General features: G+C 41.5%; 2 protein-coding genes across 2 annotated transcripts; both read left to right on the top strand.

Annotated features, from left to right (window-relative positions):
* Window positions 1–4,402: 4,402 nt before the first annotated feature.
* minpp1b (multiple inositol-polyphosphate phosphatase 1b) lies at window positions 4,403–13,393 on the top strand. The gene is made up of 7 exons (XM_080747910.1): window positions 4,403–4,900; window positions 5,737–5,928; window positions 6,416–6,610; window positions 9,323–9,420; window positions 10,342–10,472; window positions 10,955–11,088; window positions 11,584–13,393. The coding sequence occupies exons 1-7, from the start codon at window positions 4,516–4,518 to the stop codon at window positions 11,844–11,846; spliced, it is 1,398 nt and encodes a 465-aa protein (XP_080604036.1). The 5' UTR covers window positions 4,403–4,515; the 3' UTR covers window positions 11,847–13,393.
* Window positions 7,665–8,937, top strand: LOC308303757 (kelch domain-containing protein 3-like; the record flags this gene model as incomplete). Its single annotated transcript, XM_080748252.1, has 3 exons — window positions 7,665–8,153; window positions 8,337–8,512; window positions 8,838–8,937. The coding sequence occupies 3 exons, from the start codon at window positions 7,665–7,667 to the stop codon at window positions 8,935–8,937; spliced, it is 765 nt and encodes a 254-aa protein (XP_080604378.1).
* Window positions 13,394–13,709: the final 316 nt, after the last annotated feature.

The raw sequence follows: 13,709 nt of genomic DNA, 5'->3' as shown, positions 1-13,709 counted from the left end.
TCAAGTGACACAGCTTGACAGCCAAACTGTCGTGACCAACAGAAGACTATGGTTATACTGATCAGCTATGGTCAACAGCAGAAGAATGTAGTTGGCTTCCACCTTCATCATAGATAAATTCATAAATAGTAAATACTTGAAACCCACGTCTTTCATTGTCTTACAACCAACTTACCCTAATTTAACTCAACCTTGATTGCTGGCTCAAAAGATTGTTTAGTAGGTTTGAACCTTATTGAATTAGGTTGTGGACCTACCAATGTGTTGCCACTCAATTGCACATTATGTCTGTCTAACCTCATGTACATACTGTACCTGCTGCTTATTATTATGCGTATACAGTATATGCAGATCTTCTCCTTGATCTCTCGCTCTATCCCCTCCCTCCCTTTTCCCTTTCTTTAATTTGCCTTCTTTAAAAACAACGAAAAGGATGGAGCTTGCACAAAAACAAATTTCACCCACTGATTGACACTTTTAAGCTTTTTAAACTAATACGGATTGTAGCAAACATTTACAGTATGAGGGATAGAGCTATTACAGGACACACTCGAATCAGTCAGTGTGTGTGTGTGTGTGTGTGTGTGTGTGTGTGTCAGACTGCACCAATGCAAGTAGTCGCAACTACTTGCAACATAACAGTTTTAAGGCCAGTCCACACCAATGGTAGCCTAGTAAACGGACTCCTGGAGGAGCTTGGTTTACGAGGCTACACCAAAGGGGATAATGGTTGCATGTAGTTGCATGTTGTAGTTGCATGTTGCAAGGAGTTGCATTGGTTTGGACTGCCCTTAAGCTTGTACTTCAAGGAACACATTTTAAGCAACTGCAAACTAAACCTGTGTCAAACTGTACTGTACACCTTAGTTACACTATAATATAGTGTAACTAAGGTAGTAATGGTAACGGTAGTTTTTACACTGCGTACACAGCCAGAGAACCACTTTTACTGCTATTTAGCACCATTTCCTGTATATTTAGTGTGAGATATGATCCACAGGTCCACAACTTTCAACATGAGGTTGATAAATAACATTGTCCACTTCTGTAACTGGTCACTTCTCTCTTATTTTATCTGTTTGTAATCAGTTTCCTCCCATAGCGTGAAAGTAGTGTCAAAATCGACGACTTTTGTAACTTAGTCATACTTCTCTTATCTTTTTGTCTTCAGTTTTCTCCCACAAATGAAAAAGAGAAGTGCCATTAGCCTGTGCAGTACCATACTGTAGGTTTGCAAAACAGACCTACAATTTTCAATTTAGGCATATAGAAGACGTGCTTAGTCCAGAGCGATGTACAATAAGCAAGGTACTGTAAACACATACCTGTACATACAGTATAAAGTACAGAGACAGTGTAGTCAGTAATCTGGGATCCTAGCCAGTTCAACCAAGAATTTACAGCATCAGACATCAGTCTAAACTCTTAACGGTTAAAATAAATACATAATAAAATCTGTGTACACTGAAACTATAGTAAATTACATTCTAACCTTTGCATAAGACTACATGGTCATCAAGGCTAAGTCAAGGTGTCTTCAGCTTTTGAATTGGGAGTGAGTCTGTAGTTCTAATGCAATGCGGAGTTTGTTCCACAGTTTGGGAGCCAGTCTAGGACGTGTGGAGCGTTGTCCCGGGTGTTTTAGGGAAGGTTGTGACAGCTTCCCTGTGTCCCCTACACACAGACATGAACAGACATTTGCACCAACTGAATTTGAGCTATGATAACGTCTACAGTTTATAGATTAGATGCTTGTAGTTGCTGGAAGTATATCAACTTGTCCTTTGGAGTGGCCGCAAAGAGCCACAGGTTGATGTCCCCCGCAATAGGCTAAGGAAGAAATGCCACCATACATTTTTCAAATCAGCCTCATGGTGGCACTCTAACAGGCCAATAATAGTCAGGGATCCACATGCCCAAAAGCTCAAGGAATAGGGTTGAACCTGTGATGTTCTGCCGCACTTTTTATTTCTGTTTTATCTATTAGTTTGGTCATTAAGGTCCACAGAATGAGAGACATGCTCTGCCGGAAACATCGTGAAAAAAAGTTATGGCCATTTGTATATTCACTGTCCCATTGACTCCACTAGAAAAAAAAAAGAAAAAGAAATCTGCTTTAAGTAGCATGTGAGGGGTCAAACTAGGGGTTCTTCCATCATTCTGAACCCCTAGTTTGTTACAGTGTAATATACGGCTATCCTTATAGAACCCTTTAACTGCCTTTAACTGTCTCGATCAGTGTGAAACTGATGTGTTACCCATGTATTACACTGAAATAGATCCACTAATATAAGGCTATCCTTATAGAACCCACGGCCTAGCCTGGCCTGGCCTCTTTCACAAATCTCTTTATTTCTCATACCTGGAATATGGACAAGGTGCATCCTTCCATCCATCCATCCTTGTTCTAACCATCCATCAATCGATACATCCATCGATCCTTATCCACTAATCCTTTGATGAAGGAGACACCGCACAGATGCTGCTCTGCAGGAAACAATGCAACTGTGATAACCAACTGTAAGTAACGACTGTGTGTAACAATTAATTGTATTGTAACTGTAAGAAACAAAGTATTATAAACCAATAATAAACTATAAACAATAACAGTATGCAACAATATAACTGTATTAACTGTGATTGAATGTAAGAATGTAACTTAATTAATAACAATTACGTCAACTGTAACTGTGTAACTATATTAATTGTAAATGCATAATTGTTTTCATGTGTTAAAAAAATTATAATTATTTCATGCTTGTAGCCTACCTGATTTGATTATCAAATTATGTTTGCTGTTAATATTGCTGTCTGTTAACTTGCATTGTTTGTTTGATGATGGATCAGCCTTGTTGGGTTAATGTAACTTTGAGTGTTAAGTATATTATATACCTTTCGAAGTAGTTTGTTTTACTGATGTACAGTGTGGATTTATGCTTAACCAATCACACCAGTATTCTACTGTTTATTTACTTGTGTTGCATTGTTTGATATTTTGCAGAGATATTTTTTGTATTTTGGTACAAATCTGTTGGCTGTTGACATTTTGTGTCTTTCCTTTTTTTAGACCACAACACAAGTAACAACAATGCAATTTCATTTCATAATGTACCGTACTAGACTAGAGTATACCCGGCATGTATTTAAAGACAAAAAACAACGGTTATAGTTTCTTAAGAAGCAGAACTTACCCAAATATGTCCAGCTTCAGGGCAGAAGAACTGACTGTACTGTATGTGTAACTAACCACTGAGCTATGGTTAGAATTAATTAACCCGCTGTAAAACATTACAAACGTGACTGCAGTGCAAAGGCAATGAATCCAGCGCTGGAGTAACGCTGCCTGCAAACGGTGGCGCGTGTTTTGACTGCAGGGTCAGCCCTCCCGGCTCCCGTAAAATGTCAGAGAAGTCTTTTTTGTTTATTTTTGTTGGGAACTGCATGGGAGCTTTTATATCACCATTATGATAATACGACTGGGTTTAATATCAGTGTTTCACACAAAACGTAAAAATAAAATAAAACACGGGTACAGGAATGCAGCTGAACAAACGCACCCACAAGAGAGACACTACAAAGCAAGAACCGCAACCACGGGACACATTTTCCAACCCATATTCATAAAGCAAATGCCTTATCAAGGGATGCCTTAAACCCTCCTTGTTGTTAGATTGAGAAACACGTTTGTTTTCTTCTATCCCAATTTATGAGAATATTTTTGCAGCGTGCGTGGAGATATTTTCAATAAACTCATGTGTATTTCTTTTTTTTTTGGTCGGCCAACAACAACGAGGCGGAGGTCAAAGTTGAAAGGTCCCATCGACCCGGAATATCAACAAAACAACCCGTCCCATAGCCCGGAGTGTCTTATCGCCATGTGATTGGCTAGTTGGTTGCTAGGCAACCTCTGGTCGCACATGAGATTAACATAAATCAGAATGTCAGAATAGATAAAATAACAATATAAATAACGTCATTGATAAGTACACACTAGCAGCCACTTTGTCCAAATGTTTTAACTTGTAGATGGCCTAAAAATGGCATAAAATATAGGATCCAAGTTGTTAATGATTACTTTAATTTGTCAAAATCTAAGTAGTATTACGTTTTCAAATAACTGTAGTGATGTAAAAGTACAATATTTGGCTCTGAGATGTAGTGCCGTGGAGTAGAAGTAGACTAAAAGTATAGAAATTTGGAAATAGAACCTACTCAAGTAAAGTACAAATACCTCAAAATTGCCTCAATCGTAACTTTACGCCACTTGTGTTGTGAAAATTATTATTATTACACATTTACAGTAATCTCCCCTGACAACCAAACCAGCCAATCACCACGCAACCTGCACTCCGGGATATGGGATCTCGAGTCTAGCTTTAACCCAAAGTGCAAACAACTAAAGCAGGGATGTCGTAGCTTATAGAAGTCCACTTATTTAACCACCAGAAACACACACTAACAGACAAACTAACTTCGTCTACCTCAAAACTAACTAAAACACACTCCCAACACGCCATGACGCCGTTGTTATACAAACAAAGTTTATTTCTCACCGCGTTTAGTCTCTCTTTAACGCGCGTGGCTCACTGCTCCACCACCAGCATACCGCACATCGCACACTATTTCGGCACCAAAGGCCGGTATGAAGAGGTGAAGCCTCACCTGTTGCAAGATATCCTCTCCGTGGACGCATCCGTGCTGAAACCGCCGTCGGCGGACTGCAGGCCGGTGCACCTGACCGCGATCGTGCGCCACGGCAGCCGGTACCCGACGGTGAAGAACATCAGACGGATGAGGAGGCTCCACGAGCTGGTGGTGAACGAGGCTGCGGGAAGCTCTGAGAGCTGGTTGGAAGAAATCAAAAGCAGCTGGGCCATGTGGTACAAAGACGACATGGACGGTAACACAGCAATGTGTGCCCTGAAATTAAATCTCTGTTTGGAAATGGCAAATGGGGCCAAAATCCATATCACAATAGTTTTTTTTTTAACATAGTATGAGGATGACTCAATTCAAATTTCAATTCAAATGAGCGTTATTGGCATTAGAAAAAGTTTACATTGCCAAAGCAAGTGTCAAAAATAAAATAAAAACAGTTGAATATGGGGAAAATATAGACTATACACAGTGACAGTATACAGTTGGAGGGGGTACTGTGGGCATTGTGTAAACAGAGCTGTCACATTGTGACATTTTATATAAAGCTTTTGAACAAATAGCAGCATTATTTTCTCTCCATTTTTGACTCACAATGAATATAATATTACATATTAAGTGAAATAGGCATTATTTTGGCAAGTATTTAGAGGTCATCTTTTCAGTCATATGTGATGTGTCATGTCATTATTGTCATATCATATGCTATGCAGTTTCAGTCTCTCATTTTACTTACAGCATAACATATTTTTTAAAAAGAGAATGAAACTTAAAGTCGTGATGGCCTGCCTACTAGGTATGTTTTGCTTTGAATTTAGTTACTTTTCTGCACCGCTTGGTGTCACTATGTTATTCTCTTGTGCTAAGTAAAACAGGGTAGTGGACAGAAATTATACAACTTGTATGCCATGCTGCAGATGCTCATAGTCAAGAAATAAGATGTGTTTTTCTGAATCCAATGCAAGCATTTGTTTTGCACAAAAAACATTCCTTGGGCTAAAAACTGACCCCACAAAACTGTGAAAAGTCATGACTCATCACTAAACCACTAGATTCACTAAACTTTCCCTAACTATCCAGGCAGACTGGTGGAGAAAGGCAGAGATGACCACCGGCACCTGGCCATGCGACTCGCCAAGCTCCTCCCCTCGCTGGTGGACGAGGCCAACCTGAGAGAAGGGAGGCTCCGGTTCCAGACCAGCTCCAAACACCGCTGTGTCGACAGCATAGAGGCCTTCCAGCAAGGACTGCACAAATACTGGGACATAGAAGGTATGGAAGGGTGCATAGGCTCTAGCTCAGGGGTCTTCAACATTTTCAGGCCAAGGACCCCTTAGCTGAGATAGAGATGAAGCAGGGACCCCCACAACCTTTTCATAGATTCCATATAGTTTCATTGTTTGACAGCACAATCATCAGTGTATTTTGGATTCATGTCAATTTGTGTTTTCAGATATTTAACCACTTGAACTGTCAATACTTATAAAACTGAACCTTTCAGTCTGTACTTAATGTGTAGTTCTCAGAATATGGATGCTAGGGTTCAAGTGTTTTTTTATAAAAATATAAAAAGAAGTAAGGAAGAAGAGGTCTAATTTCTCTCCAATACGGCTGCTGTGCATATCAGAGCCTATTGATAGCACTGAGGTGTAGACAACATGATTATTTGAAAAGGGGCGGATTTTTAACTGATTCTGTCAGAGCCACGTAGGTTGGATTGTCTTTTTATGAGAAAGATAATTTTTACTCTCTCTCTCAGAGGTGACATACCGCCACGAGGTGAACGATGAACTGATGCGGTTCTTTGAGCATTGCCGTGGCTACGTCGAAGGGGTGGAGAAAAACAAGACGGCACTGGTGGAGGTGGAGAAGTTCAAAGCAGGAGAGGAGATGGAGAGAGTGATGAGGAGGGTGGAGGAGAGGCTGAGCCTTCCTCGCCACCGCCTCACACCGGGTGAGATGACGCTTTCGATTTAAAGCAATTCAATGTGTGTCTCTGCCAGGCAGAGATATTACATTCAGCCCTGCCTGACTGTGTCTGTCTAGTCTTTCTGCAACTAATCTTGCAAACTACTTGCTGGAACAGAGTCATGTTTATTGTGCACACTGCCAGAAGGACAAGGACCTAATTCCTGAATATCTTTCTGATTCTGAGATCACAACCTCATGGATTAAAGTTCTCAGTCACCACAACTGATTTCCATCATAGAAGCCAGCATATCTTTCTTTATCTTATATGGAAGCATTCATTAGCATGTCATGCACTGAAAATAGCCGATCTTTGTGAGCTTATTTGTTATTTTAAGATGAAAGAGTATTTGATGTGGTCAAACTAGACATAGATTACATGTTTAAAGGCACCTTGAATCCATAAACATGAATGATATTTCATTAAAGCAAAGGTTAAAGCCTGAATGTGATTTCTTCAATTGGTTGGTTTTATATAGAACAGCGGAAACAACACTGCCTTTTTGCCAGACCCATGAAATGGGTAGGCCTACATAAGCAAATGTCGGTCTGTCCGGGTTTTCTATATAAAGGGTATATATGATGATGACATGATGATGACATGCCTACAAAAGGCATGATGTCATAAATGATGATGACAGACAGGGGGTTGGCAGAACCGGGGTCTGGCACAACCAGGTTGACCGCCAGACCCAGAGGGTCGGCCTACATAAGGCTTTGTCTGTCCCTATAAAGGGACAGACAGCCTATAAATGTACCATTAAATTTATAGGCCCAGAGGGTTGGCAGAACCGGGGTCTGGCACAACCAGGTTGACCTGGTCTAGTTATATAACCGTGTTAAACAGGCTCCTTTGTTGCCGCTTCACAAATCACAGATTCAGACTTTATTTAGCTTTACTCCAGGCAATCCGATTGGTCAACGCAGCCCATCAGCTTCACGGACTGGCTGAGCTTTGCATAACGCTTGTGCCGCTGCACCAATATAAGTGTAGCACGTTGCAGTAGGACTCCTTCAAAGACTCTGCTGGTCTCTGAGAGATGTTGCGCTGGACACTACATCTGAAAGGAGGACCAAAGAGGACCCGTCATGCTGCTGTGGCCGTGGGACAGAGCGTGTACTCCTTTGGAGGCGACGGTGACACCAACGACACGGATCAGATCGACGTCCACGTCTTCAACACAATCTCCTTGCGCTGGATGAAGTTACCCCCGGTGACGACCGCACGAGGAGAACGTCGTCCGCCCGAGGTTCCGTACATGCGCTGGGGCCACACAGCCGTGCTGATCGAAGACATCATCTACGTCCTGGGGGGAGTGGGCATAGTGTCGCTGGAGAGATGCAACGTTCTCCACGCGTTTGAAGTGGACACCCACAGGTGGTTCAAGCCCAGCATCTCTGGGACCGTTCCAGGGCCGAGGAGGAGCCACTCTGCCTCCGTCTTGGGGAAGGTCATGTACATCTATGGAGGATACACCCAGCTGACTGGACGCACTAATGACATCCACAAGCTGGACACCGCCACAATGGTCTGGACTTCGATTAACACCAGGGGCACTCTGGCACCCATTTCGTTATGTCACTCTGCCACCATCATCGGGACAAATATGTTTGTATTTGGGGGAATAGCTGAGAAGGACGTCCAAAACTACTACAACAACATCGGCGTGTTTGACACAGAGACCAACTACTTGAGCATGCCCTCTGCACAGCTCCTTCCAGAAGGACGCTGTTGTCATTCAGCGTTTGCCTACAACGGAGAGCTGTACATATTTGGTGGAAACAACTGGAAGCACACCTTCAACGACCTGTGGAAGTTCAGTCCAGAGACCTTCTCCTGGAAAAAGGTTGAGCCCAAGGGCCACGGCCCATCTTGGATGTCTAGAATGTGCTGTTGCATGGTGGGAGATCGTATCATCCTCTTTGGAGGAGACACACCCGATGACCTGTACATCTTAGACTTAAGTCCAAGTCTGAAGATGTTATGCAAGCTAGCAGTTATTCAGTACGATCTGGAGCAGGTGGGACTCCCACAAGATATCAGGTGGGAACTGAAAACCATGACTACCGACAGAAACTGAAACATAAACGTGGCAGCATACAATTCGCTGGCAGCATACGACAAATATGATGGCAAAGAACATGTTCCAGGAAATGGATCAGAAGAAAGGGAAAGACATAATTTAGGTGGAGATGCTGCTACTACCCACTAGAAATGAAGCAACATCATACAGGAGAATAGAGGAACTCTACTACCAACTGAACCGTGCCTACGGCAGACACGGCTGCAAAAGAGAAGATCAGCATGAATAGAAAACCTTCTACGGCCAGTTGATAAAAGAGCATAGAAGCAAAAGAACAAGGTGGTTATGGAAGAGGACTCCAGTAAGCACTTGGAGTGAGAGAAAAAATTACTGCAAAGGTGGAGACCTTTTGTGTTTTTTTTTTCTTTTCTTTTCTGTTTGTTTTGTGATGCTCTGAGGCAATGATAAAGCAGGCAGTAGTCAGTAGATGTGAAATCAGAATTACTTTTTAAAGGATGTATTCTGACGCTAGGGCGTAAATGTATCTGGGGGGGCATCTTATATGCTATGCATATGCATATGCTATGGTTAATGCACCTTATCCTCTGCCATCACTTACAAAAAGAAAAATACTTAATAATTAAACCCAGTATTCTCTCTCTTTCTCTTCGTAGACCTTGTAGAAGCAGCATTCTTCCTGTGTTCTTATGAGTTCTCCATCAGGGACCTTCATTCTCCCTGGTGTCAGCTGTTTGATACGGAAGATGCTAAGGTGAGTCTGTGACACACGAGGCAAGGAGCACCCACAACTAATATGTTGTGGAATAACGTGTAGAACCAGAACAATATTTCGACCTTGCAGTCTTTTTCAACTTGAGAAAAATATCATAATCGTGACAGCCCAGCCTTCACATGTGTGTCTCTCTCAATTTGCTGGGTATGCCACCATCTGAACTGGTACAGTTAAGCTTACAGCCAGTTGTCAGTTGTGTTCACAGATGGAAGCACTTGTGACTGACTGGTTCGTCTGGGTGTCTGTTCAGGGGATGAGGTTCTGGGAGGAGGGATAGTAGTTCTGCTTTCGGGGAAGAAAAATCTTGGAGAAATTGTGGTCGGGAAAATAATTTTGTTCTGATTGTGAAAAACGTTAACACAAATCTATTCTTATGGTGGTCCCATGGCACAAAATCTTTCCAGATGAGGGTCTGCTGCTAAATACATAAAACAATGGTTCTTCAACAGGGGGTCCTCAAATGGTTGTCTTTTTTTTCTCCTATTTTATATTAACCACTTGAACCTTAGCGTCCATATTCTGAGAACTTTAGCCAAAAATAGCAGATCTACAAGCTCATAATGCCTCGCAGCTTGTAGATCAGCTATTTTCGGCAAAGAGGTTTTGTAGAGGGGAAAAAGAGAAGACCAAGTACAGAGTGAAAGGTCAACTTTATTAAGTATTGACGGTTCAAGTGGTTAAATATCTGAAAACACAAATTGACGTGAATCCAAAATGCAATGATGATTGTGCTATCAAACAATGAAACTATATGGAATCTATGGAAAAAGGTTGTGGGGGTCCCTGCTTCATCTCTCTCAACTAAGGGGTCCATGGCCTGAAAATGTTGAAGACTCCTGACATAAAACTATCAATTTGGGGGTCCTTAACATGAACATGTGTGTGCTGTGTGTGTACCAGGTGTTGGAGTATAAGGGGGATTTGAAACAGTACTGGAAGAGAGGCCATGGTTACGACATCAACGGGAAGTCCAGCTGCTCTCTGTTTCATGACCTGTTCTCCAGACTGGACCTGAGCACTCAATACAGTAGGTATGTCACACACACACACACACACACACACACACACACACACACACACACACACACACACGTTTGTATTACTATACTTGTAAGGACATCAACATGTGTGGACAGCGATTTTATTATTGCTATTTTTAAGTTTTTTAATACAAGTTTACAAAGTCTACAACAGTGGTTCTCAAATTTTCAAGGTCTCCCCTTAACTCTGACAGTGTACAAATGGAACCAAATGAACCTGTTAGGGTTCATTTGGTTCCATTTGTACACTGTCAGAGTTTACAGACTTGTATGGGACAATTTAGATCTTTTCTTAATTGTAAACCTGACTCGCCAAATCTTGTTTTCAACCATAAAACAGCCTTTGGATCAGGAAAACGGTCCTCAATAATGTCTTATTTTTGAAATTCGTGGGGACATTTTGATCCTCACAATCATTGTACTGCACACCCATTTCAGACGGCTATTAAAGAGTGTCTGTGTGTGTGTTTCAGGTCGGGTCAGAGGTTGCCTGAGGCTGTGACGGTGCAGGTGGGACACGCTGAGACTCTACTGCCCCTTCTCTCCCTGCTGGGCCTGCATAAAGACCACACACCCCCTACTGCTAGCAACTACCACTTACAGCATGGTATACAAACACATCTTCTCAAATCTTCTATTACATGGGTTCTCAAAAACTTTTTTAGGCCGTGACCCCCAAAATAAACATATATGAACTGTGGACCCCCACCCTGACAAGCACTTGGAATTGTATGTATTACATTTAATGTGACTCGGTTCCGCAGAAACATCGCCCTCTCGTTTGAAAGTGTCTACGCCTACGGCATATTTTAACTCTGATTGATACAAAAACATTTTACCATTCAATACCGCACCCTACCATCTCTCGACAACTTTGCAGCAACAACACCTCTCCTCTTCCTGTCGTCCCTTCACAGTAAATTGTCTCCCATTTGCCTCCCAATGCCCCACATTGTACCCAGGTCATTATTAACAGGAAAGAGGTGTAACTTAACAGTGTGGGAGAGGGCGAGCAAGAGACATTCATTGCTTTTATCGTCCGTGAGCTCCCGGTTGTTTTTCCTCATGTTTAAATGTTCTATTTTTAATGTTTTCTCTCCAGATCGGAGTTTCCGTAGCGGTCTCATCGTCCCATACGCCGCCAACATGCTGTTCGTCCTGTACGACTGCCCCCACCACGGCACCAGGCTGCAGATGCTACTCAACGAGTCGCCGGTCCGATTCCCGGGGCTGGAGGAGGACGCGCCGCCGTACGAGGACGTACGCAAGCGATACGAGGAGCTGCTGGGCGGCTGCGACTTCACCAAGGAGTGTGAGGTGGAACCGCCAAAGACCTGCGACCACAGGAAAAACACCGAGCTCTGAAACCCATGCACACAGTAAAAGTCCTCTGTAAATGGAACTCTGGGAGGGTCAGGGCTGTCGAAATGACCAAATTTAAGTTGACCATTAATTGTCATACAAATGACTGCGATTAGCGATTTAATCAGGGATTTTTGGCATTGAACACTGGAACATATGAATTGAAAATGTATTTCTGTTTGACTTTTAAGTCTTTGTAATCAAAAATTGCACATGGCAGATATGACAAATAATTTAAGTATACAAAGTGACTGACATATTTAATTGTATACATAAAAAAATAAAGAAGGCCGAAATAGCTGATCTGCAAGGTTACAAAGTGTCACAAAATGACATGTTGTAAGCTGGCTATTTCCACTATTTTTGGAAAATGTATAAAAACATTTCAACATGGAAACGATTATGCAAAATAATTTAATCATGTAATAATTGTGACAGACATGGGATTGATTAGCCAGGTAGTCTTCTGGAAACATAGGTTTGGGCTTTAATTGAATTCAGACCTCATCTTCATTGAGATTTCCTGCAGGGAACGTTGATTTCATTTCAGATATTCTGACAACATGATACAGTAACAGTACAGTATATCCTTGCTGTCCGGCAGAAACCTTGTATCTCCATATTTATATTCTTAAATTGATTCCCTATTTCATGACACAAACACTAAAGTATTGGAAATGGCAGATCTACAACAAGCTCACAACGTGTGAACTTGTAGTTTAACAACAAACAGCTTTCTGCATGCATGTATAATTGTGTGGTCTCTGGAACAACAGAACATAAACAGGAAATAAATAAGTGCACTGACTTATAGATCTTATAACCGTCAACTATTTACGTCACCAGGTCCAGTAGGGACAAGAAAACGTGGCCCTCCTGTGTCTAGGTAAGGTAGTAAGCTCTTCTCTGACTGGCAGTAATTGCTAACAACTAGGATTGGAGCTAATGCAACAGGTACCTAGCATCAGTGCTTAAACCTCATGAATGTGTGCTCTTTATGTGTGTGCTCTTTATGTTATCTATAATAACATCAACCGCTGGTTTCCAAAGAAGCAGTGTGTTCTGCACCGTTAGGGTTCTGCTTCTATTACAGCTTTATATTTATGGTTGAGTGGGTTTTTATATTGTTTTCCCTTATCGTTCATTCTTTGCACATTTGTATTGTCTGCCTTTTGATTCTATTTACTTTCACTGTTTTTATTTGATGACTGATGAATATTAGCAATTGTGTTAAGACCTGTAACCCCAAAGTCACAGGTTCAATCCCCATCAGTTTGTGTTGTCAAAGTGCTCTTACCTGCTAACTCAGGATAAGTTAGGGCTGGGCGATACGATATGACTTCAAATCAATATCACCACCATTGTACAACAGGGTTAAGTGGTTAATTAGATAATTGATTTAGTCGATAAATCGTATTGGTTTTGATATAAGTATTTTCAGCCCAGTTTCAGTTCCAGATTTGCTTCCTCTGCTTATTCCCATCTTGCACTTGTAAGTTACTCTGATAAGAGCTTCTGCTAAATGCCTTCCGTACATTGGAAATTGTAGAAATTAGTTGAACACGTGTCTGTCTTGACCAGGTTCAGAGTTCTCTGTTCAAGAGTGACGTTTAGATGAAAATAAGCAATTTTGAAATCACTATTGTGTTTTTGTCAATGTGTTTTCTAAAAAATAAAAATGAAATGGACCACTTTTGTAATTTAAATGAAACTGTCATGCAGTTGATTGTAAGGCTAACAAGTATAGCCTACCACTAAGTAAAGGTTAGAATCAGTTGAGGTTTGTAGAGTTCCGTTTTGAAACCTGGTGCCTTAAACACTTTACTCAATAAAAGCTTTAAGAAAGACTTTTTTGCAATTTAATTT

This window comes from Nannobrachium achirus (genome assembly GCF_963921795.1).
Source record: "Nannobrachium achirus genome assembly, chromosome: 18".
Lineage (NCBI taxonomy): Eukaryota > Metazoa > Chordata > Actinopteri > Myctophiformes > Myctophidae > Nannobrachium > Nannobrachium achirus.
This window is presented reverse-complemented; position numbering and strand designations above follow the sequence as displayed.

Coding starts and splice junctions, on each gene's coding strand:
- minpp1b (XM_080747910.1), top strand. CDS start 4,516: ATGACGCCGTTGTTATACAAACAAAGTTTATTTCTCACCGCGTTTAGT. Junction 6,611..9,322: donor TCGCCACCGCCTCACACCGG/GTGAGATGACGC, acceptor TTCTCTTCGTAG/ACCTTGTAGAAGCAGCATTC. Junction 9,421..10,341: donor TTGATACGGAAGATGCTAAG/GTGAGTCTGTGA, acceptor TGTGTGTACCAG/GTGTTGGAGTATAAGGGGGA.